The following is a 26715-nucleotide window of genomic DNA, read 5'->3' as shown; positions in this document are numbered from 1 at the left end:
ATATATATATATATATATATATATACATATATACACACACAGCCAGCAGAAACTATTCAACCCAGTGCATCAACTGTATAGTAACACAGCATACCTTGATAGGGTATGTAGATCAAGAGGTTCATCACCATCTAAAATAGGTATTAGATCTCACAATGTAACATCCTGCATGGCATATTTGGAAAAGTAAAAATGATCTTTCCAGTGTACTGATAATACCAATTTAGGAGACTATGGCCACTGAGCCAGTCATTTGACAGTGTACACCCTGGCTACCTCCCTTCCACATTGATGTTGTTTCCATCAGAATAATGCCTTTAAAACAGACAGCTGTCTTTCAGCTAATAGGGCATGGAACTGTAGGATTTAACTGAAGCTGCAGTAGTCCTAAATTTATTTATTTATTTATTAAAAAGTCATAAATAAGCAATTAAAATATGAATACAACTCTCTAATCCTTGTGAATATGTTCAAAACATGAAATAACAGTGTGCAAAAAAAGGAAAGCTCCACAGAGGTATACTTTCAAAATGGCAGCAAGCCTTAGACCACAAACACATCAGGCAGCTTAATCACTAGCTGTTTTGGGGGCCTTGGAGTGAGTTCAATGGATAGGATAGAAACTAGGCTGGTAAGAGTCAAAAACAGAGGGGTTCCATTCTTGAGAAGTCCAGATCAAGTTGAAGGACACCGACGTTTCTGTACCTCACTTTCACCGTAACATTCAATAAATACATATTTGCAAAAACTAAATTGGTCTTCTCAGTTGACTTATTTTTGTTATATATATATATATATATATATATATATATATATATATATATATATAGATAATATAACATATATAATATTATAATATTGAATTTTCTATATATGTTTTTACACAAAATTTTTTTTTAGTCGTCTCCTCTATATAAAAAAAAATCAGCAGGACTCTTGCATTCCTTTTCTCTTCCTATGCCCTGCATTTCAGGAAAGATGTAATTATTTCCTCTGGTAGCGAGGGTCCAAACAGGTTTTTTTTTTTTTTTTTTTTTTTTTTTAATTTTAAAAACTTCTCCCCCCTTTTTTTTTCTCCCCTTTTCCCCAGGCAGAGGGGCTCATTGCGAAGGATTTGTAAACTTCGTACAGCACGGAAGGCAGGCATGCTTGTAACACATTCCAAAACACTCCACAGAAGAGGAGATATGCCAGGGTTTCTCCAACAGCAGCAAGGGCAAGTACTGGAAGAACTCGCTGGAACACCGCAGCGGGGGCTCATGACCAGTTCAAGTTGAAACCCTTGGAAAGCATGACCTCCTCCAGGTCCTTATCCTCCTCTCGCTCACTCAGCCTCTGCTCCTCCAGAAGAGCCACCAGCGAGTCCCTCTGCTCCACCACCTCCAGCATCTCATTCAGGATGCGCTTCTCCTCTGCAAGCTCCTCCTCCGTCTTCAGGTGGTCTGCAACAGCAAAGAGACCAGAGATTACAGCACTCATGCGTGTTATACTCGAAGAACCTGTCCTGCTTCGTGCATGTTTTATCTATTATTCAGCATGTTATTTTATGTCACTGTTCTACAGAAAACGTTCTCCCCTGATTTGCTGTTACCAAGGCAAATATAACAAATGTAAATTTTGAACAGAAACCAATTTTGACATACAAGTGGTATAAAAAGGATAGGAATTAGATCTGATTTAAAATTATTATTTTTTTTTTTAAATAAATCTATTACAAACCTTCACAACACCCAATCAATCAGAATATGATTCTTACCATCGACAGCCATGCGTTCTCTCAGCTCTTGCTGTAACCTGCTCTGACGATCTTCAAGCTCCAGTTCTCGGGCACTAAAAAAATATATAAGGTGACGTGATACACGAACACAGCAAAGATCAGAAAGCACACTGCAAAATGTAATGACAAGGTGAACGACAAATAACAGTGCACACAAATATGAACCATCAGACTTACACTTGGTAGATATTCTTTCATTTATATTAATAATCAGCCTTTCTACTAATTTATCATTAAGTCTCAAAAAAAAAAAAGCTCCCAGTACAACCGATTTTGCTAAAATGTGCCGTGTATGATTGAATTGAATATATAAATCAATATACTCACAATATCATGAGCTCAGATTCATAGCGCACCAAGGCATTTTTCTCTTGGACTAGCTTGAACCACTCCTGCATTAGCTTGGGATCATCCTTCTTGCCCATTCCTGCAAAAAGTGAAAGAGTCATATACTGGATCAACAAGAGCAGCAATCCATGTGGTGTACACAGGCTGGGTGGAAAGTGACACAGGCAGTGCAATGAAAGCCAAGCTCAAGATGTATTTGCTGAAGAATGAAAAAGACTGGTGCTAAAAACTAGAGAATGAAATCAGCAGGGTGCTGTGGGAATCCCTTTTTCCTTTAAACCTCTTCCACCCATATACAGATAACTTCAGAAGAGTCCCCCTGCAAAGCTAGACTGATTGAGAGAAAAAAGGTGATTCTCCCCCCACCACACCCCCAAAAAGTGGAGTAGTCCAAAAGCTGGATCTTTCAAATACTAAATTCATTTTAGGAACTTCATATTTTATTATCCATAGTATCTTTGTATACTTTGTAGCTAATGGCCTGTTGGCATGTCCCATCTGCATAACTGCTATGCAGAGACTCTCCAAATCTTTAGACCCAAAATGTGTCCATTCCTGCAATGTGCACTAAAATATGATAAACCGAACAATGTTAATATTTTCCTGAGCTCAGGAGTGGTCAAGGAGTATTTTATAAAGTTTCTCACACACAGTACAGCATCCAACCCTTCACGGATATATGCATCCTGCATGGGAACTCTGGGTATTTGCATGCAGACCCACCTGTGCAGTTACATTGACCGATGCATTCTGCAGCCAGTACCATTAACTGAACAGCCGGTAACGCCAGTCCATGTGTGAAAGCAAATGAGCCTGCAGCTAAAACCAATTTTCTATCACACATGTGTGGAGCAAAAGCTTTAAAAATGAGGGTTAGGGAACCTGGATGGAACATGTACTCAAGATGATAGGTGCTAAGTAAAATCAGTAAAAAAAAAAAAAAAAAAAAAAAAAAAACCCACAAAAAACAAACCATACATTAAATCGAATGGTGGGTGAATTTAGAAATGGAATGAGACAGCTGGTTTCCTTTGTTACAAGGGGTGGGGGCAGAGAGGCAAAGCAGAGTCCCATGGAGCAAGACAACTTTATAGGAAGTGTAAACACATTGTACAGTATCAACTGAGATTATATTATTATTCTCCATTTAAAAAGGAAGTTTTTTCACACTGCATTCAAAGCTGTTTGAAAACACTGGTCATCTTTCTAATGTCTCTCCAAAGAATAGTTGATCAATTAAAACACTGGAACCACCACTGCAATGCATACCACTAAAACAGATTTTAATTTTCCCCAAAACAAATATGATTAAGACTAACTGTAATCTTACCAATTTACAAATTGAAAAATCAATCCAGTCAAATACAGCACTGAAGGTACAGACGTTATAACCATTTTCCACTGTACCTTTAGAGTACAGGTACGCACTCTATGAATCAACACTTCTGAAACTTCTTGGCTGGGGATATTCATCCCCTGTGGGTTAAAACTAGTCTTAGGTGCACACCTAGAATTTTACCAAGTTTCAGGAAGTATTGTTGACATGCAGCAGCATCCACAGCCCCGGTCTCCAATGGAAAATCATTCCTAAAAAAAGTCACCAACTAGGAGCAAAAGGACACATTCACAAAATACCACTGTGCTAAATTTGTCCCATTTGTTTGTAAAAGCTAATGTTACAGAACTGACATTAACACGATCGTAAATATGAGGTCCTCAAAAAGGAAGATGGAACTGACAACTCCAACACTTTGTTTTTCTGAAAAGGTATGAATCAGTCCCCATGTTCTGTACAGTATCTACATGCAGATAATGTTTGTATTTCACATCAATAACAATTTAATGGAAGGATTACCTGATACACAACACACACCACGTTTAAAAACCATGGGCTCTATTCACAAAGCTTTAAAGCTTATGAGTGGTTTAAAATAATGTTTTTTCAAAGTAAAAACAGATTCTGAAAAAACATTTTTTTTAAATTACATGTGCTCATGAAGCCCTATGGGACGAACAACCTTCCCCGTTACATTGAAATCATCTAACAAATGTCACACATGAATGGGATGAGGAAGGCTGTGACACAGAGCTCCAAACCTCTTGGAATGATTAGAGTTCTACATCACAATAGCACTGACATTGAATTACTGTGTGGGCAGTCTTTTGGGTTGCTGGGCTGTCTGTATGCCACTTTACATTATTATTCTAACAAAAGCTTTAAAAACAGAAATGCTGTTATTGCCAGAAGCACTGCACTCTAGGGAAATCTACTGAGCCTCGCTCACACACACACAAAAGGGGAGGCAGTTCCAGAGAGGCACTGCTCGTCCAGGTGCTGCCATGACAACCCTGCTGCAGCAAATGGCACGTAAGGCGAGGTTACATTACCTTCATGGATACAGCAATGGCAGAAGGAGATAGGTCTTCGGCGAGGGGTCCCCACATTGGGCTCAACTTCAACAACACAGGGCAGGAGTGGGAAAAGCGAAAGACAGAGAAAGAGAAAGGGACGGATGCAGGGAAACAAGCAACAGAACCGGGCCACAGCACAGGAGAACAGATAGAGGGAAGAAGGGAACAGGTGGATGAAAGAACAGGGAAAAGGAGAAAAATCAAAAATAGCAATAGGGTGAAAAAACTAAAAAAAAGCGACGTGGCATTTCACCATTGTAGAACAAAACAAAAAACAAGTCAAAAGAGCAAAGGGCGAGTAGAAATGCTAGAAGGTGTTTTAAACAATGTTTATTTTACTATCTTTCTTTAAACTTCATTGTTATGGGAGTTTAAAGCCTGTGGCGCTGTGATTTAATCTCTAAATATTGCAATCTGAGGAAGCGAATTGCAATGCTATCTTTTTTTGTACTAGTCTCCGCCAACTGATTTTAGCCCACTTCTCTCAATTTTAGGCTCAGCTCACCGCTACCACCCCTGCGCTGACTCAGCAGTGCCGAAGATGAACACACGCTGTCCTTCAAAACGTGTGCCACCAGCCAACCGCTTCTTTTCACTCTGCAGGCCTGCCGCCAATTGTGCGCCATCCCCTTGGGAGCTCCCGTCCACGGTCGGCAGTGGAATAGCCTGGACTTGAACCGCTGACTTCCAGGCTACAGGGTGCATCCTGCACTCCACGCGGAGTGCCTTCACTGGTGAAATATGGTGGTATCAACCTAGTCCCCAGTAAATATTTGTCCACACCAAAAACCTGAATGGCAGGGTGTCCTTCAAGTGAGAATCCAGATACACTGGCTGACTGGGGCTTGCTGAAACTGTACATGCGCGTCAGTCACTCACCTTTCAAGAACACTAAATTCACAAACTGAATATAAGAAACAAAAACAGAACATCCTATATCTGTGTTTGGTACTTGGGGGGGGGGGGGGGGGACCTTTCACTTTCTACTCCTAGCTTCTACACTTTCTAGTTCAGATAACTCATTTTCTGGCTAGCTTAGGTGATACTGTTCAAATCAGGTCAAGCAAATAACAAAATTTTAATTAAAACAGTATTTACATGCCTTTCTTTATTGTAAACCCCCATACCAACTTTTGAAATACATAATCTGTCAGCTGACTATGAACAAGGGCAACTTTCTTTATTGTTCAAAACACTTTGCTACCTATTTAAGCAATGAAAACTGTGTGTGTGTGTGTATATATATATACACCATTGGCTTTCAAAGGAATGGCAAAGTAATTTATTGAAAGAGTTACACTTTGTGTTTAGACCTTTTTAACTAAACAAAAAAATAAAAAATAAAATCAAACAAAGTCTGAATGCAAGAAAATTTAATGTAAGAAAAAAAAGTTGAGAATCTGAAGAAAACAAAAGACACCACCACTAGACATAGGACATTCAAAAGATAGATATTCAAGATGGCACATCCTGGGGAAAATTAGCTGTGGAATCGCAGTACCATCATAAGGGACCATCACAGAAAGAGAGACAGACAGCTGAAAGATCATCCACAGTACAGCCCTGTGGGTTCATACTGCATTTATTAAATGAAACAATCACTCCTTGCTAATAGCCATGACTTGCACCCAACAATTGCAAGGCAGATACAGTTAAACCTGTATTAAAAAGAGTACCAGTCAATAATGGCCATGCTGAAGCACCATAATACCAATATTTCCCTAGGTCAAAGCTTTGGACCTGGTCATTCTAAGAAGATTTAACTGTACAGTATATGGTTTAAATTATTTGTTTCTGAAAACCATGGCAACAGGTCGCAAGACTGGTCTCTTTGAAGTCTGATTAACAGTGTATTAGAAACATTCTTTTTTTTGTAGCACACACAAACATGATGTACTGGGTGATGGTTAGAATTGCTTACTTTCATACCGATCACAGAGGCCAGGCTAAATGCATCCTTTAACAGATTAATCTTAAAATAAAACCAGAAATTAAACACATTAGACAACCAAGTGGTAACCATCCAATTTAAAAAACCACTGGAATCAATGTTGAGGATAATTTATTGTAAAAGGGAATAAACTAGTAGACGAATATGCTAGGCCTACTACTTCATAAGAATTTAAGAACATGAAAATCCATGAGGGACAGAGTACAGACAACCTTGGGAACAGGTATGGATTATATACCGATGCAAAAGATCTAAAGGCACCAGAATTTTGGTACACCAAAATTTTTGACAAGGTTGCCGTACAGACTTCGAGAAGTCCCTTTTTTGATCACTGATATTACAAACCTGCTGCTTAGTGTGAGGATTGTGATAATACACAACAGTGTGATTTGTCAGCCTGCAGAATTATGGACCGCAGACTAAAGGTCTGTTACATCCACCCCTGCAATAGCCCTAACCTACATGCACTATCCTGTCGATAAGAGGCTAAGATCCTCAATAACACAGATCAGTGCTAAAGTATGTCCTAACCCCTCACACCATCAGGGTGTAGAATGAAACAATAATCTCAATTATACCAGAACAGAGCACAGCACCTTTTTCACAACCTGAGTTTGACAACACAGCAGCTAGGCTCAAAAAGGTCACAAGAGCCAGACATATGGAATAGAATTAGCTTTCCCGTACTTTAAGCCCCTTTCCACACACATCGAATCTATAAAATCACATTCCCATTATGTTGGTCTTCAGTGTAATTCCATGCTCAGTAAGCAGTAATATTCAGGTGCTCACGACACTCAAAGCAGGTGCTGAATCTCCTGGTTTTCTATCCTTAAATAAATCAACACAAGTGGCAAATATAGAAAAGACAAAAGCACAGTCATCTTGAAGCCACAAAACAACCAAACTAAATACCCCAACACTAGAGTTACTGTATCTTGTTGAAGGCAGTATTCTGGGTTTACTAAGTAAGGCAGACCCACATAATGAGGTTCGTTTGGTCACCAGCTCCAGTTCCTTTTACACAACACATTTTGATCTAACCTGAACTGAAGTACTTCTCACATTTCAATGTAAGAATTCAAAAATCGAGCATTTTTCTTAAGACTAACAGGTATTAGCATTTTATCAATTATATATTAAAGTCTGAAAGCTACAATAGAATACAGTAATAATTATTTTATGGTTAGTTTGAGATCACACAATATGTTCTCAGTGTTATATCAGAAAAGCCAGACTTGCACAGCAGCTCCAAAAATAAACAAAAAATCAGCGCACAATGTCGGCACTGAAAGCATGGAACACAATGATAAATGATGGCAAAATGTGAATGAGTTGCCCCCCTCCCACTATACAGACGTTTCATGCAGGTATCAATCATATTTCATTGCTTTTGAATTATACATATTTATTCCAGTGTGTCAAAGTACCACACATTAAGTTTATTCATATTAAACATTTAAATACTGTATACGGTAGTTAGGGTTACCTTTAAAAGCTTCACGATCTCAAGTGATATCTCACTGTGCATGCATGGCTTGTGTGTCTTTAGACCACTCTAAGACATTTTATAGTTTCATTAAATTGTTACTTTTTAAACAAACATTGAACTATAAAATATTTCTTAAGTACTTTGCTTTAGAATGAATGAGGAGAAATGCAAACAGAGATGCACATTACCAGCAATATATATTTTTCTAAAATTACAAACTAGGGGGGGGGGGGGGGGGTGGGGGGTGGGTGGGGGGGGGGGGGGGTGAGGGGGGGGGGGGGGGGGGGGGGGGGGGGGGGGTGTCGACAATCTTTTTTTTTAGTGGCATGTATTTGCTCAACAAAATATAGGTAAAATAATATATCCTCACATACAGCAAGCTAGGCTTGCCTTCACTCAGTACAGGTAATCTGAGGAAGAGGTAGGAGTTAATTCACACAATTCCAAGTTTTTAAGAGAAAGACTGAAAAAAAAAAAAATGACACACACACACACACACACACACACACGTGCTATATGGATGCAGGGGTACATCTGTGGGATTGAATTTATATTGTGTTCAATCAAATCCACAGAATGATCGGTTCAATTTAGCTTTAAACATACTTTCCTTACATTATTCAGCAATCCACTTTAGTTAAAATAATAAATCTCTCATTTTATTTATATAAATAAATAAACACACACACTTAATTTAAAAGAAAAAAAAACTGCCTAGAAGTAGTGAATTGAATGATTCAGGGTTAGGGTTATCTTCAGATCAGATAACGAAGACGTGGAGTTCTGCAGTTTTGGATCAGATGATAGACTCTGCAGTCTGATTCATTATGCTTTCCTGTTAGGCTACAAGCCATATTTAGTTTTTTTTTTTTTTTTTTTTTGTTTTTGCAAGAGACACTGCAAGAGCTTGTAACTCAGACACCTTTTTTGTATTGGATATTTTAATGCTATAGTACCTCTTTGGATGTTAATGTATGATTTTGTGTTGTGTTTTCACACTGGACAGCAATTTCTTACTTGCAGGGATTACGTAAAGCCCTTTATTTTTGTGGACTGAATGTCAGGTGTTTATATATTTTCTAAATGTAGCAACCTTTTTTTTTTTTTTTTTTTTTTTTTTTTTTTTTTTTTTTTTTAGCATTTTACACCTATAAAATGTGTTTCATGATGTGATTTTCCAGTGATCACACTGCAGAAGCTTTGAATTGTATTTCACCAGTCATTAAATATTAACTGCACTTCTTCATTCTTTATCATGACCGTGTGTGCTGTGCTCTACCTTTGAATTTTAAGCATTCCTAATTGTAAACGTAATCCATCTAACTAATGTTAAAAATACTCACTGCAATAATGCTTGTAATTTTGTCCCCCCCCAAAAAAAACACACTTACACCTTAATGTCAACTTTACACCCCATGGGCATTTAATGTGCAGAATCTGGTGTGTGTACACATCGATCGACCGACCGACCGACTGACGGGTGGCGGGCGCGCACACACACACCAGGAGACAATAGATATACTTTTTATCTACTTTAAAAACTTATTTTTAGGCTTAAAGAGCAGCAGATTATGCCCAGTATTACAAAATTACGTATTTGGTAAATGGACTACGCGATGAACAAGAACACAATGCAATTAAAGGGAACATGGAGTGACAAGCTCTTTCTGACATCTAAACCGGGATTCTCAGCTAAGTATTTGTTGTCAGTCACACAGGGGCAATGCAGTGAAAGAGTCAGTGTTGATGGCTCACTGTTAAAACAAATACAGCACAAAGGTGACAGTGCTGGGACTATAACACAGAACTGAAGTAAAAACTAGTGGGGAATCTTTTAGTAGAATAAGGGAGACAGGGGGTACAGTATACCCCTTTCCAGTTCAATAAAATGTTTGTTATGTTGTTAAACCAAAAACACACAACATATAAAATAGTATTCTCTAAAAGCCATATTCCAAAACAGATGTACTAGACTCTTGATAGACACCACCACTATTTATTATTTAATAACCCAGAAGTTGTCATTAGAAGTAATTAAATAATTAAGTTACTATGCCTATTATGTACTGTTAATATCATTCTGCCGTCGAGCCCCCCTCCCCCGTACTTGAACTGGAAAGGGTTTTATTTAGTACCATTTCAGGAGTAAGGCAAGAGAGGTTGGGGTACAGTTGCAGTGGGGTTAGCTGTTAGTTTGGAACAAGAGGATTTGAAATACATACCACCCAGATGCAAGTCGATGATTTCACTGTAATTAGACTCTCCCCAATAGTCTACAATAAGGATATATTAAAGACGGTTATTGCACACAGCCCTATCCTGGGCAACAACATCTAATGAGAGATCATGCACGTGCACACCCCCATGCACATATCTATATATACTGTAGATCTATATCTTTGACCATCTGAGAAGATGAGCAGATTTGCTGTTTGTTTGGATTTACATCTAAAGCCACGTATCATGGATATACTGTATGTGTACACAATACAGTACACAACAAATACAACTTTTGACTGAATATTTGTTGCAATGTGTAGTGAACATGCAGAAATTAAATAAATAACTAAATCATTAAAATAAAGACCTTGTGCAGGTTCCTACAAATCAACATGCAATTTGTAGTGTTGTTTCGGACAGCAACTCCTGAAAATGTAATAAGATGAACTTAATTTAATTGTATGTTTTTTAAATATCAATATAAACGCACACATACCTCACACAAAATATTTGCGAGTCAAAAACTTGTCTAAGTGCAGTGACTTAATTTCCAGATGTGCAGTTTACAGTATGGGTGTCTGGAAATGTTGGTCTCTAAATACATGTTGATCAAGCTACTGTACATGATTGACAGCTTAAGCTTAATAACGTGCATACATTACATATGCATGTGTTACACACAGACATATCTATGTACAGTATATACACCAATTTATACTAGGCATGCATTTTTTTAAAATTCAGTTTGCATGCAATTCACAGAGAAAAGAAAAATAGGTAAAGAGGGAGAGGGGAGTTGATGAGAAGAGAGCATTGTTTTTGAAAGTCAGAAAAAGATACTGGAATTCCATCTCCACAGCTACATACTGGTTGTCATGCCCACCGCTGATCTACTGGGCTGGGTCTGCTTATTCAAAATGGAAATCTGTGTTTCAAGTAGCAAGTATAGGAACCACCTGTCCAACTCTGATGTTTTAAGGCTATACCTACTACAGCGAGAATAAGATCCCTTCATCTTCAAGAACTGAATTGAGAAGAAAATCTTATAAATTGTGGACAAAGATGTTATGAGGGGAGATCTTAGTGCATACTACAAAGCACAAAAAAGTTTTTGCTGTCACCATTGGTATTAAGCAAGTTGTAACGGAACTAAATATTTTAAATATAGAATTCTTCATGTTTGTACATAACATTTACAAATACAAAAGCAACACAATTTAATACAGAGCAAACAAACAAATCATTTTGATTTAAGACAAATAGAAAAACAAGCAACAAGATGTAACACTGTATATGATTTGATTATTTATTAATGTGATTTCATGTCATTTTGGACTCCTGGTTGCCTTTTGGTTTTACTTCTAATGCGTTTGTAATAGGCCTGTTTTCTAAGGTAACACTATATAGGTGTAACGGTCCCTTGCAAGCAGGCCGAACTGACATGTTTTGGTTCAGGAACTAATAACAAAATTAATTAACTGCAGTGTTTTTATCAATGCTTACCCACCCCCACAGTTTACCTTGCAATGACACCCTGCACATGACTTTAAAAACTGCATCTGTATACTACCCTAATGTAGGAAGTTAAAGGGTTAACACGTGTCTAATTTCCTGGTCCTGTCAATGTAGCCAAGTAGAAAGTTAAAAACTGCACACTGCTGAACACAATTACATCTCTAGGCAACATAAGACAAAACATGTAAACAGAGCTTTACATCTAAAACTAATGTCAAACAAAAGCAGCAGAAATTTATAACACACATCCTTGACAGGGTAAAAAGTAAAAAAAAAAAAAAAAAAAAAAAAAAAAAAAAAAAAAAACACCCTTCAATTCAAAGTGAATTTTATACTGCCTTACTACCACAGATGGTTTTTGAATAAGGTTTCCTCTGTAACTTGTACGCCTATACTGGTAATTAAAGCCTCCCTGTGTGAAATCCGAGTATTTGATGTGTCCTTGACATTGCTTTGCTCTTAGTTCTCTGAATATGTCTTTGCCAAATTAAATCTAAGTTGTGTTGTACTAACCTTTTTACTGCCCCCGACACCCCCCTTCCCAACACAAACAAGAACAAAAGGCAAAAACATCAGCTTAGTGTTCAAAAGGGCCAGTCATGCTTGCTCTTGGCTGGGTTTCAAGTACTGTATAATGTGATTCTTCAATAACGTATAAAACTCACAACAAATATTCCTGAAGAACTCACAAACAAAGTCATACAAGATATCTCCCACTCTGTTGTAAGATGCATCTGACTGATCAGAAAGAAACCAAAAGAGACTGATTCTGATATACTCGGTCATCTTGTGCATCTATGGTGTAGACATCTGTGATAATCCCTTTTCAGCGGTGCTATGGTCCTCCAATGGCCAGTAGAGGATTAGTGGTATACAATGCTTGAATTGATGCACAATGTACACACTTGTCCAATTTTAAAAAACTAGGTACCCATTCAACCACCTGCAAATTTTGTATTTTTGAGCTTGAATTGTCAACACCGTCTCTTGTAGGCATACTAATCGCTTCATATAGGTGTAAACATGTACCTGCTTCCCCTCGCAAGGCTTTCTCCACTGCCACTCCCCGTTCCTCCAGCTGTCTCTGCTTCTCCTCCACCTGCTCCAGCTGCCTCTGGATAATCTGCCAGGCATGAGAATGTGTAGCATTAACACACACACCCACACCAGTTCATGCAATTCTCAAAAAGAAACAAGCTCAATTTACACAAATTTTACTAAATGCAAAATACTGGTAGATTCTTTATTTTATTTATTTTCATATCATTTTTTCATGACGTAATTCTGTTCAGACTACCATCACCTGTTAGGTCTTTGCTTCACCAGAGGCGCATTCATCTCTGCGTTTTCCAGGTCTTCATCAAGACAGACAGAATTCTAATATTAGTTTTCTAATATAAGTTACCAATGTGTTCACCCAGCTGAAAACAATGATTAGCCATGGGAATCATACTTGCATCACTATCATGCTTGTACTGTATTTTGGCCTTCAATGTCCTAAAAGAGATCCTGCTTGGCTTGGTCACAATACTAAACAGCAACCAAACCTTGATAAATTAGTACACCAGAGAACTTGGGTATTTGTGATGTAATAAAATCTGTCTAGTGCGACGTGGTGCACATCTGCTGGTAATTACCTGTGCTCTGTGCAGCCGCTTCAGCTCTTCCTGTTTGGCTTGTCTGCGGGCTGCTTTCTGCACTCTTCTGGTTAACTTGGCATTGAGTTCTTCCTCTGTATATGTTTTCTGAAATCCAAAGCACTTCAGTCAAGGGTCGACAACACCAACACAACAGGAAATTTACAAGCAGATTTACCTGGGGTGGATTCAATGAAATAAAATACACTGTGGCTTTATAACTTCAGGTTATTTCCCTGTTCTGTGGAGCTGCTGAACCCAACAACTAGACGTCTGGGGAAATGCTAATTCAACAAAACCTCCAATTGAAAATTCTTAGTCATTATTCCGAATATCATCATTAAAATGTAGACATACTGTTGTAGTTAATAAAATAATGAAACAATACTTTAACTGTTTCCACCCCAAGTCAATAAAGAATCAATGGGTTTGAAGACATCATAACCCAACACTGCAGATAAATGTGTTTGATAGGTCTATAATATTGATTGTAAAACAGGATTATCACAAAATCAGGAGAAGTTCAAGCTGGGGTTGCTTTTCTTTATTAAGAATGCAGGGATGAGTTATCTAGCCAATGCTAATAATGGTACAGCATAGTGCTCTAGTGAGTATGAATGTTTTGTGGTTTGATTTCTTTTGAGTGGGCAATGCAGGTTTTACACCAAATAAATAAATAAATAAAAAACACAACAAATCGGTTTCTGTACGAGCAAAATTCTGGATCTCTTTCGGAACTAAATCAAACTCGAGGAGCACATTTAAAAAGTGGTTATGAAAAGATTACTGCTCAGACTTGGAACAATACTGTGGAAGTTCATGCTAACACTATAAGGATACCCTACACTACTTTCCTACAGTGAAAAACATGTAGCAGGTCATTAGTGTATCTCTTACCTCAAGCCCAATGCTGCGAGTTCAGTCTTAAACTTGAACACATGGATGAGGGAAACACTGGGACAAATGTACATGTTGAAGAGGGGGCGAATATTCTGAAATATTTTCTGCTGCTTCTCATATGGTTTCAAAATCACTGCAGGGCTGGTCAGGCGTGCTCTTACAGCAGCCTCACAGACACAACACAGGGAATGGGATTTCATTCAGGTTTGCAAGGTGTAAAAACATAACCAAATACACATTTTCTTTTTTCAATTTTCCGTGCATATGTGGCAATATAAGAATGAACACACATTGAAGTTCATGTCAGAAGTAGAGGAGAATGAAACGTGTTAGCTAGAAATAAAATTTGAAAAGTTAAGCGTGATCAGGAATGTTGTCATAATACATTTTCTTGTCTCTTGTTAGCTATAGCAATATTATTACTGGTCCACCTTTTCTTCTTTGTATATATTGTGTATTTCAGTTTGAAATAAGCAGATATTTCAAAAGACAAAACTACACAATTGTCAGCTGCTTCCTGGTACCTAATGCATAGCTGCAATGGAATATATCCTGAAATAAGTGAACCAAAAGCTTATCAGAATAAAAGGGTGACCAGTGACACTGTTAATAAAGCTAAGCTAGGCAACACCTTTTTTTTTTTGCTTGAAGACATTTAAGGTAAACAAATAAACACAGTAAAATTAAATTAGGAAATAGCAACCTGACCCAATCACCCATAAATCCCCAAGGCGGCTTCAGCTCAAGCCTGGTGCGAATGGGCTGATAGCACCAGTACCTGTCTATTCGGCAGTAGTAATTCAACCTTATGGAGAATACCCGCCCTCACTTTCTCTGCTGTACCTAAAGCATGCATTTGGAAAAGTGCGTTAGTAAAACAAGGTGGAACATGCTATAAAATGAACCTGCGCATGCATCGGCTGTGGTCAATGGGAACGCGCACACTACCTTTGATGCGTATGATCTCTTGAATGCCAAGGCGTGAGGAACATAAACAGACTTTGAAACAAACAAACAGAAAACAGAACATAAACAAGGGAGCAATTCAATGCATGAGTTAATTAATGTAATGTTAAAATAATCAAACAGACGCACTGACTAATGAATACATAAATACATAAAAACTGTTAAAATAATAATTGAACACAAACAGAGAATACAACACTCAATCACACACACTATACGCATAAGCCTGGGTTGGTAGGCTTCCCCTATACTGTTCTTCCAGGTATATTGACTTGAACTGTAAAAGGTTGGTATGTGCGCCATACTGCAAATAAAACTGCAAGGTTATGTGGCAAGATGACGACTTAATTAAAACAGGTCTACTCAAAACCGAACAGCTATTGGTAGAGAAAATATAAACTATTTGATTTTCATTCTCAGTGTTTTAGTACTGGGAATTAGAAGTTGGTTAAAGTTTTTCTTTAATTCACTTAATTCAGTTTTTTGGTGAAAAATATTGGATTATCACCAGTTATTATATTTTACATAGACCCAGGTCTGAATCGAGAATTGGGAAGACCCATAGCTGGATGGCAAAGTACACATGCATCCAAACCTAAAGCCTGAACTCAATATTGGGTCACCCTTGTCTTGCAGAATCTTGTGGATTCTGATGAGATATAGGCAAACGTGTCTTAAAATTACTGCAACCTTCTCTATATATCTAATTTGCACTGGCTATGTGTCGCACCACATTGCAAATGTAGCATCTCGCACTACAGCACTCTACAGCATTTCCACACACAGAGACAACACGTGACTAATGAATGTACACCAATAAGCTGAATGTTAAAAATGGGCCAATTCTGGTAATACAGTAGTAAAGCTTTTACAATTAACATACATTCCTGCAACAACATAAAAAGCGTAGCTACAAAATAACACTGTACATAGGAGTACAATAACCTACCACAAGAGCTAGGCGACAGTAGCGGATAAAAAAAAAAAGCATTGGGATTTTTACAGGATGGAGTGGTTATTTCAAGTTTATGAATTTAACACAAATCTCCGACTCTGGAGAACATGCAAATCTGCCTATAACAAAGACTTTTTAAAGAGCTATTATTGCTACAGATATGTGCTAATGTTCAGCTGTTCCGACCGCTCAGAGTGGATATCAGTGTGTATTGTGCAGCACTCTATGATCATATATACATTTTTGTCCCTATGTAAAAGTTAAGATATATAAATCAACCACTTACTTTGACAACTAGTATTTTTTTCTTAAAGTTCACTTTTTAATGGTATACTACAGTCCTTTATTATTATTTGAATGAGGCAAAAGCTAATTTTATATTTTAGGGTTCAAAAAGGTGTATGGTTGATTGTTTTCAGTTATTTCCCCATTGTTTGCATGTACAGTAACTTGCTATAATTAATATTTATATAGTTATTAATAAAAACAAAATAAGCAACGGTCATTGAGTTACATATAAACTCTTCTATACAACAGTGCCCCGTTTCAATCCCAAAGCATGTTTTTTCACTACTGTCTCTAATAGTACCTCCTCCTTTTTCCTTTGCATGTCTGACACAAGGTCAAAGATATCATGAATTCGCTATAAAAAAGAAAAGATACATTTATAGGAAATAAATAGAGCTCACAATGTATGGCTTTGTGGCAGTTGTGTCTATCAGAAAAAAATAGATAGAACATATACTAAGATTTCAAATAAATATTAATGTTAAAAAGGAATGGCTATGTATTGCAATATGTTTAAATGACCAGTCTCATTAAATCCCACTTATGCGTTTCAGTCCTACTCAGCTGTAAAAGTGGATGCAAGCAAGACTCCCTCAGTATAAACAAGCTGTAGAATTTACGACATTATTTACATTACAAACCCAAATCAAAATCTACAGTGCTCAGCATTACTGCTGAGCTGGAATATGAATCGCAGCTGGGATTTACAGCAATGCATTAGCATCAGGCTCCGACTACATTTAGTTAAAGCTACTTGATTCCCTGTTGCCTATATCCATCAAAAATTGTCAGGTAAAATTGTCAAGAGACTTACATCCGCCTTGGATTTCTGAGAAGACCTATCCAGCACATCATCACAGGAGAGATCAGAGTCTTCAGAGAAACTCAAGTGTCGACGGAGATGGAGTTCTGCTACAAAATTTACAAAAACTTTGTTGCACATTTATCATTTAAATTAGTTTTCATCGTTATACAGTGCATGTAAAGGACTATAGTGGACCACCACCTCAACCTCTAGTTGACATCAGTCACAAAACAGAGATTCTATATATTGGTGAGCCTTGTTTTCTCAGAAAAACAATAAAAACAGTAAGATACAAAAGCTTTTTTTATTATTGATTTCTTTTTTCCTCACTGCTCACCTGCTGCCCTTATGCCAGGAGACGCCCCCTTTTTCCCAGAATCCACAGTAGTGACACTGGATGGGGTGCTGGGGCAGGATTTGTCTTCCTTCTTCTTCTTGTCCTTCTTGTACCCTGAAAAGACCGTCTTCCAGAGGGACTTGGGCTTGGCAGCTTCCTCTGAACTGTGCTTGTCAGACAGCCTGCCTTCGCTCTTGTGCTTCTTCTCCTTCTTGTTCTTGCGAGGAGAGAAGAGGGATGTGCGCTTTTTGCTCTTCCCTCCGGTGGAACCTTCAGAGGAAGCAACAGAGCCTTCTAGACTTCGCCCACCCAGTGGTGATAAGAACTTGTCAGTAGTCTTCTCATGCTTTCTAGACTCCAAGGACTTGACAGCAGAAGGTATATTAGACTTAGATACCAGGGTTGACACTTTGGGTGTGGATGATTCCACATTCCAGGCAGCTTTAGCCGAGCCACCACCTTTAACCACCTCCACATCTTTCATCTTGGTGAGCTGCTTGGCCATGGCGTCCTTCAGAGCTTGGCTCTTTACAGACTTCTCCCGGGCTCGCATCCTTTCTTCAGCTAGCTCTTTAGCTTCTGGGGAGATTGGGGGCATCACTCGCTGTTGTTTTGTTGTGGTGCCTTCTCTTAGGTTGAGCTTGCCATTCTCCATGGTCAAGGCCATGTGGAATGGGGGTTTCTCCTGCTTGGGCTTGCTAGTTGGAGGAGTGTAGAACTTCTCCTGGAAGCTGATATCTGGAGTCCTGTCATCATAGGTGTCTTCAACATCATCAGCGAATGGGATTTCATCCACACACTCCACAAATGACTTGCGCACTTCTTCCCGTGACTTCCTGCTCGACTCTTGTCTGAATTTAGAGCAAGTTTGTGGTGGTACTGGAGAGGGAGCAGGAGTGGGAACTGCAGCCGGTGCTTTTTGTGGCACTGGTGCAGGCACAGGTGTGGGTTCAGGCACGGTACTCCAGCTGACTTGATACTTATTTCGCCTCAAGGTAGCTGGCTCTTCATTCTCTGGTGGCGGAGGGGGAGGGCTGGATGGCGGCGTTAGCATGGTGGATTCAGAAGTATTGAAGCTCTCACTGGTCAACGTTTGGGTGTTAGCCATGCTCCCATTGAGACCCAGCCCTGAGCTACTGCCAACATCCTTGCTCTCCGTGTCCGAGCTCTTCAGTTCTCTCTCGCTGGGGGACTCAATGACCAAGGAAGAGAGCTGGTGACGATCTATAGTTGCAATGTTTAACCTCCGCAAGACTGGCTGGGGCTGGCTCGGGCACAGCTTCAATTCTTCTGGAGTGTCGGACCTTGGAGGGGAAGACTCGGGAGTGGACTCCGGGAAACTGTTTTCTGACCCTTTGCTCCTGTCCAAAGGTGTAAGACCCAAGCTCTTTCGAATTTCAGCACTCTTCACCCAAAACTCCTCTATAAGATCCGTCTTTTTCACAGGCTCATTTGCTGATGGACTTAAGGAATTTTGTTCCTCCAGGGTTTCATTTTCTACAACAGGTTTGACTAAAGGAGTGGAGGTAACTGCTGGCACAGGCTGTGTTCGTACTGGGGACCCAGACAAAACAGGAGAGGAAGGTTCTGTTGAAGGCAAAGGCTGCAAGCATATTGGAGAGTGGGCACAGACTGGGCTTGTAGCTGGAGGGGAGGCTGATTGTTGCGTTTTGACTGGTGACTTGGGCTCTGGCAGAGGAAGAGGCTGGAAACGGATAGGGGAAAAAGGGAGTGTGGGAGAGATGAGGGTCTTAGCCTCTGGAGTCTCAGGAACAATATCCCCTTTTCCTTCTTTTGGGAGATATGGTTCCTGGAAAAAGCGAGCACCTGGAGATTTCAACAGATAAGCTGGCGACAAGGTTTCACACACTCCCTATTGTGAAAAAGAAAGCAAAGCATTAGTTTGTTGTGCATTTGACACTGGAACACAGAATTTATATTCCAGAAAATGTTTTGCTCTCAAATAGTGCTGAAGAAACCAAAGCACATTTGCATGTAATGACTAACTTTATTGTGCCACCCATTTGTGCCTGAATGCCCTACGCTCAAAACTAATGTCCCCACAACACAAAACTAAGTTTGCAATATTAGTATTGTCAAACTTTACAATATTAGTATTGTCAACAAAAACTACAGGAAAGTACTTAAATATTCTGATTAGCGCTACCATTTTATATTGCTTATTTATTGATTTCAATGGTTATGTATTGAAATAAAATCATTTTTCAACACAACCTTTTAAATACACAGTGAAAGCCTCTTAAGGCACTTTATTTTATTTCTATACCTCCACATCCTGATCCTTCGTGCTTGTTACTGGTGACAGCAGCACATCACTCAGAGATCTAACTTGGCTCATCGACAATTGGGCTGGAAAGAAAAAAAATACCATTACATAAACATACAGTAATCCCTATAGATTATAGCAGGCAGAAACAAACAGTGGAAGCAACCGTCTTCAAAGGTATACCCCAAATTATCCCCTTATGCATCTACTCTGCAAGAGATGGAAAAAGACATAACAAAAATAAAAGTGAATGTGCCACTTAATAAGACAAGGGCATTTGTTTTACACCATTTACAGCATATATTTTAAATTATGCACATCTTATCCAGTTCCAGTAACATTCAAAGTAAGGTTAAGAGATTGCACCTAGACTGGACACCTTGCCTCGCCCCTCGGACTCTCCCTCTTCCTCTTGGTGCTGCTCCTTTCTCTCAATCCGATGCATCCTGGCCTCAGCTTCAGCATCTGAAGGGATATCATCTGTCAAAGAGAAATCGAGCCATTAATTCACTCACACGGGCTGGCCCTGCCCCAGGGGAGGGAGAAACCAGGACAGCCAATAGCAGGGGAGTCTACAACGAGCAAGGCCTGTCTCCAACAAAATCTACTACTGAGCCTTTAATACTCCTCACACAGGCAAGCAGAAACAGTTGTCAGTTTAGAATAGATTACTAAGAGGGCTACATTCACAACCGGATAACTTACAGGAGTACATTTCAGCTAATAAATGTAATGTAAAAAACTAATTGCAATTTCTGCACTGAAACCTAAACAATTTTCACTTGAGCAAAATATGCATTTAAATAGCAATACAAAAAATAAGATTTAATATAAAAGATAATCTTTTAATCTAACATTACTTACTTTGATGATTGTAAACACAGCAAAATTGCCCAAAGTTTTAATAGTGTTCGTACGTGGCAGAATGAGGGCAAATCTTACAATGGCAAAAAGTTCTTCAGATGGTGCTTTACCATTTATACAGAATCACTGAAAACTACAGCTATAGAAGCTTGCAAAATGTACTGAGGAGAGGAGGGGGAAGGAGGATGTGCTGTTACATTTGAGCACAACTGATTTAGCTTTAGGGTCCGAAAAAAAAGTTCTGCCTTACCAATGATGCTAATCTAGTACTTGAATTTGTATTTGTCTAAAAATTCCATGCTAAAAGTTCATTCAATTGGGCCCACTGACTGATAACATACATGCACAAGTGATTTAGATTTCTTTTAAGTCCACCCCCCAGCAGAAGTGATAGACCTTTAGGATATGGTTGCCGAGGGGTCCCCCCCCCCCATTAAGGAAGTCTGTGCTGATTCAGCCCAGTTCAAAGTCTGAAGACAACTATAGCCTACCCTCATCCAGCTCAGTGCCAACCTCTGGCTCTTCCTCACGAACCCCAGGCTCACCTCCGACCTCCAGTTCATTCTCCTCACATGGAGCTGAGAGAGGAATGAAAAATAGTCAGCTTATATTCGCACCTTATACTGGTTGGAGTTGGAAAACAGTTTGAGAGGGTAAATCAACAATGTTGTACCATTAGGAAGATAGAAGAAAATATATATGGAGTTCTAAGAGTACCTGCTTAAATAGACATCATACTGAAAATAACAAAACAACAAACTGGCCAAACATCTTATTGACTTTATATGGTTATGTAGCACTATAATGTACACATTTATTAGGATTTTTTCTTTAAATACTAAAATTGTGATAAAACAGCCAATCTTTATAGTGGGGACCTAATGAAAATTGACATTCTTGTTAATTGCCTACATTAGTTGTTATGGTCATGCAAATATCCATTTTTGTTTTCAAGTTTGGATTCAGTCATTTTGCCAAGCCCGGGAAATGTTAAATGAAGCAAGCAAACCTTGATAGGCTCATACTTCCAATATAAATTATCAGAATTCAAGGTAAGTAGAAAAACAGATTAGTGGTGGTTTCTTTTTTTAACAACCCAAAAAAAGAATCTGTTCGGATTTACAAAGCCATCTGTTATCACCATGAAACACAAGATTAATCCGCTCCAGAAATGCTACTTAATTCAAGATCCACATTCTGAAGGAATTTGATCATTTCTTAATGTTCTGACTATTTAAAGACTTCTGCAAAGCAAACCTTGCTGGAACAGTCCGAAAACAGAAGGCGGTTCAACCACCATGCAAAACATCTATCATGACACAGATCTCATGAAAACCTACGCAGGATTCGTGCAGGTTCTCAGTTGACTTATTTCCCTAGTTAACCTGCATAAATGCCATTCGGATGCTCAGCAATGCAGAGCTAAAAGCACCCTCAATGTGTTGGTGGCATCATGTAAGCAGAGACTGTTCATTAATGACAACTGTATCTGCTGATGCAGAGAATGAGCAGAGAATGAGCCTTCCGCACAAACCCCTGGCAAAGCTGCTTACCCAGCCACCTGGTTGGCATCTACTACTAGGCTGGGTCAGACCAAAGCTTTTAAGAAATAAGATGCCAATACAGGATAGTGCCCTCTGAATCTGCATGCTTCAGAATCCCTACAGAGCCTCTATCTCCATGTTTGGGAAGGTAGAGAATCAAGGAAATGTATACAGGTATATCACCGATTGGGAAAGTGAAAAATGGGCGAGTATAATGTTGGCTAGAGAATGTTTAACAGTCCTATGGGAAAGTATGAAGCAAAGGTGGCAGATGGCTGGGGACTTTACAGTATTTGGGAAATTTGTGGAGAATTCAGTGACACAGTGGGTTTTAGGAGCGCTCATTTTTTCAAAAAGCTATTACTAACCAAACTGGCCAAGAAACGTTTTTCATTTCATCTCCTACTTGTCTCGAAGCACTACCAACACATTTATAAATTAGATGCATTTAGCTAAAGATCTTTTAACAGCATAACCCTTTCAAAAAAGCTCAAGAGGGGAGGTATCCTTTTTGGAAAGTATCATGGTTAAACAACAAAGATAATCCCGTTTCTCTATTTTTGTCAAGCTAGAAGTTCACCAGAAGACCTTGCTGTTTATTTGGTGTGACCCTTGCTGGTTAAAAACCTACAAAACAGATCCAACCCATGCAGTTTGAGCGCAGTGTAGCGCAGCATGCATTGAACTCTCTCCGCTGCCATGCACTAAGGAAAAGGCAAAACGTCAGAATGCTGCTGAGCAAACACATCACACACAGCTACCTCCAGACACCGTCTCCAGCCAGGCTCGCACTGCCTCGTGGCGGACTGATGGAATGTCGGGGGCTGAATTTATGAAAACAAAAAGGATGCAAAAATGGGTCAGGAAAAAAAAAAGTTATACACAACAAACCAGAAGAAAACAAACAAAAATAAAGCTTATTAAACTTCTGTTAATATGAAAGGGGAAAACAAAACACAAAATAGAACAGGGGGTCGGCTTCATTCTCTTCATCTTCGGTTTTCAAACAAAAGTTAGGTGGCGCAAAGGAACACGAAACAAGAGCTAAATTTCCATTTAGGTTTTTTTTTGTTGTTAGAAGTGGGACCTTTTTTTAAAAAGCAAAAAAAAAAAAAAAAAAAAAAAAAACAAACACAAAAACAACACACAGATAAAAGGTGCTTGATCATACATTTAAAAAAAAAAAAAAAAAAAAACACACACACACCCGATCCCTGCAAGAAGACAGCAATGACTGTGGGACACCTCCAGACCTCTAACAAGCAGGGCATCACCTTGGGAGCCTGCTTTTCCAGGTTCACCATGGATAATAAACCAAAAGAAGCGCCCGGGGTCACCAGGCATGAAGGGCAGGGATAGAAGATCTACTGTATAGGTTGCAAACCTGGTACAAGCAGTTGCCATGGTGACTCCCACACTGGTCTGACACAGAGCTGCGTTACCTGTGGAAGGAGAGGGTTGGGAAGTTGAAGTTGGAGCCCCCTCCTTCTCCTGCTCAGAACAAATGTGTGTCCAGTGCACATCTGCCTGGATCTCCATGGGGTCTACGGGCTGCAGGACTTGTTGAATGTGAAGATTCCCGGCTGAGGGGAGTCAGTGTTATTTGTTTTTAGGAAGGGAGCACCATAGAAATACATTCAAGTGACCCAGGGACGTGAGAGAGAAAGCACAGGGAAGGAAGAAATTGAGAAGAAAAAACAGGGGAAGAGAAAAAGGAATGGAGAGATTAAAATAGCACCTAGGAAATAAAGGGGCATTTTATGGCTTGCTTTTTTTTTTAAAAAAAGGAGAAAAAAAAATTCTCACAAAACAATATCCCTTTCAGATATCTAATTACATTTTACTGTGTTCCTCTCAATCCTGGAGGAAACACTGATCATATGCCCATATTTTAAAAAGTACCACAAAGGGAAAATGGTCGGCATCAAACAAATAGAATGTGTTTTTTTTTTTTTTTTTGTCAGAGGGAAGTCAACATATGTGTTGGGGACCTTAATGCTGTATTAGTATTGTATTTACTTGACAGATGTACATATTATATATACACACATACATAAAGTATTTTTTAACACTAGCTATGGCCGACAAAGTAGTTTGATCATATTTTCTTACTGAATTCAATAATTAGTTCCACTAGTACTCCTCCTGCCACTACACCACACTCACACAATTCTATTAGTATTGCTGTATAACTCAAATACAGAACAATGCTGCATTCTCAATAGCTTTGAATCATGCAAGGACAAGAGCAAAGAATGATTAAAGCTGCATTCTTTGCAAAAATTAGTCAGGCCTTTTAAAGTTATGCTCATCTTTCAAACCTCACTGTGAACTTGCTTTTGTTAAAATCACAACTTATTACAAAAGCATATTGTTGAAATTTGAAAAAAAAAAAAAAAAAAAAAAAAGGTGGTCAGGCGTTTCATTATTTTCCTGACAGTTTCTAATCTGCTGTTGCCAGGAGCTCCGAGGATTAGTATACAATGCAACACAAATAGTCTCTTAAAGCATCACGCAGAACAGCATAACTCGGATGTGTATTATCAGCAGGCAGCTGACCTCCTCAGGAAACAAATTTTAAAATTATTTATATTATAACTCGTAAGAGAAATGAAACACTGTCTCTGGTCTCTCAAATTTGTGAATTTCTTTGTTAATTAAAAAAAAAAAAAACACGTTAGATTAATAAAAGGTAGTCATATGCAGCCAGGCCTTTATTAATAAATAAAATAAATACATATGGTTTTTGTAAAATAAAGCCACACACAAAGATACCTTTGAATCTACCTGTGTCCTCTTCATCTTTTAGATTCTCAAGCCATAACCCTAACTGGAGCTCCCTCTCCCAGGGATAATACTCTCCCTCTGCCAGCAGGGGGAAATATTCCCCAATAAATACCCAAAGACAGGGAGTGAGCGAGAGAGTGAGGGTAGTGGATTTTACACAAGAACAGGTGATGAAGGTATAGGAGGAAAACAGCAAAGAGAGGAAAAAGTTGGGAAAAAAAGAGTTACAGATTGGACTGGGCTGTGTATACTTTTAATATTATAAAATGGCTTTTTATTTTTTTAGAGACCAAAGGTGATGCTAAGAAAAGCTAGTTATCTAACGTAATCAAAACTTCCATCAAAACAGAAGGGTGACTTGGCTAACCCTTGATTAAGGGGGTATGATATACCACAGTATGCAAGGCTCTGCAAACCTGTGAAGAACAAACAAAAAGGCCACCGCCCTGCCGGTTTCTTTGTTCAGGTACTTTCTGGTACACAGGTAGAATAATGAAATACACTGAAACAGTGAACAGTACACCCGTACACAATTTAAAATGGCAATCAAATGCAAAGGAAGTGTTGAATTCAAAAAACACTAAGAACAGCTCAAACATGACATTGGCATCAAGCAAGGATATTTATACCTTTAAATACATGTTTAAAGTCTTACTCTCTAAAGGCATGTACACATACCACCCTTAGCAGCATTTAAAAAAAAAAAAAAAAAAAAAAAATTATATATATATATATATATATATATATATATATATATATATATATATATATATATATATATATATATATATAATATATATATATATATACACACATACACACACATATATATATTATATATATATATATACATATATATATATATATATATATATATATATATATATATATACACACACACACACACACACACACACACTAGGTTATTACAAAATACAGAAAATACAGAAAAAGCCACCCCTCCAACAGACGCCACACAATTAGACAGTTTTTGCATTAATGACTCATTGAATCCAAGTTATTGGAGAAATAGGAGTGCTCTCCTCTCAGACGAGTTGGTGGATCCCTAGGAACATTACAGTAAAAAGGTGTTTAGTTTACCTTCACTGGACTCTTCCGCCTCCTCTTTTTCTTCTTCGTCATCGTCTTCGTCGTCGTCCTCCTCCTCCTCCTCCTCTACTGCTATCTGTGTTTCACTTTTGCCCTTCAGACGGGCATGGAGGTGCACAGCCTGTTTCCACGGCACTCCACCCAGGTCCGAGACAGGGTGATCTTCATCATCCTCCTCCTCCTCCTCACCTCCTCCACCTCATCCATCTCCGACTCCGAGCTGCTGCAGAGCAGACAGGACAGGGTGTTGTCAGAGACAGAGAAGCACGGCTGAAACGCTATTTCATACCGTTAGGGAAATCTGGTTAGTAAACATGCAGTGAAACTGATGTGTGAAACAAACAAGGTGTTTGTAAAGTAGGACACCTCTGGATGAAGTACAGTATGTACGGTTTAGAAGACAGCTGTGTACTAACTGTGAAGACACTAGTTCAAAGTGTATGGTCTGTATTATTGATAGGATTCATATACAAAAACATATTAGCTCCCCTTTTATGGATGCTTACAACAGTTGAAGTGT

General features: G+C 38.7%; 1 protein-coding gene across 1 annotated transcript in view; it reads right to left on the bottom strand.

Annotated features, from left to right (window-relative positions):
- Positions 1-914: 914 nt before the first annotated feature.
- mical3a (microtubule associated monooxygenase, calponin and LIM domain containing 3a) overlaps positions 915-26715 on the bottom strand; it is a 72973-nt gene continuing 47172 nt past the window's right edge. The window contains 18 exon segments of the mRNA XM_041254359.1: positions 915-1442; positions 1757-1830; positions 2105-2204; positions 4514-4579; positions 10203-10253; positions 12745-12838; positions 13353-13460; positions 15201-15251; positions 17276-17373; positions 17604-19476; positions 19891-19973; positions 20257-20370; positions 21246-21332; positions 23060-23122; positions 23741-23881; positions 25074-25163; positions 26187-26384; positions 26387-26418. Coding sequence (XP_041110293.1) covers positions 1258-1442; positions 1757-1830; positions 2105-2204; positions 4514-4579; positions 10203-10253; positions 12745-12838; positions 13353-13460; positions 15201-15251; positions 17276-17373; positions 17604-19476; positions 19891-19973; positions 20257-20370; positions 21246-21332; positions 23060-23122; positions 23741-23881; positions 25074-25163; positions 26187-26384; positions 26387-26418 — 3508 coding nt within the window. The 3' untranslated portion in view covers positions 915-1257.

This window comes from Polyodon spathula, chromosome 7, assembly GCF_017654505.1.
Source record: "Polyodon spathula isolate WHYD16114869_AA chromosome 7, ASM1765450v1, whole genome shotgun sequence".
In the NCBI taxonomy this organism is placed as follows: Eukaryota; Metazoa; Chordata; class Actinopteri; order Acipenseriformes; family Polyodontidae; genus Polyodon; species Polyodon spathula.
This window is presented reverse-complemented; position numbering and strand designations above follow the sequence as displayed.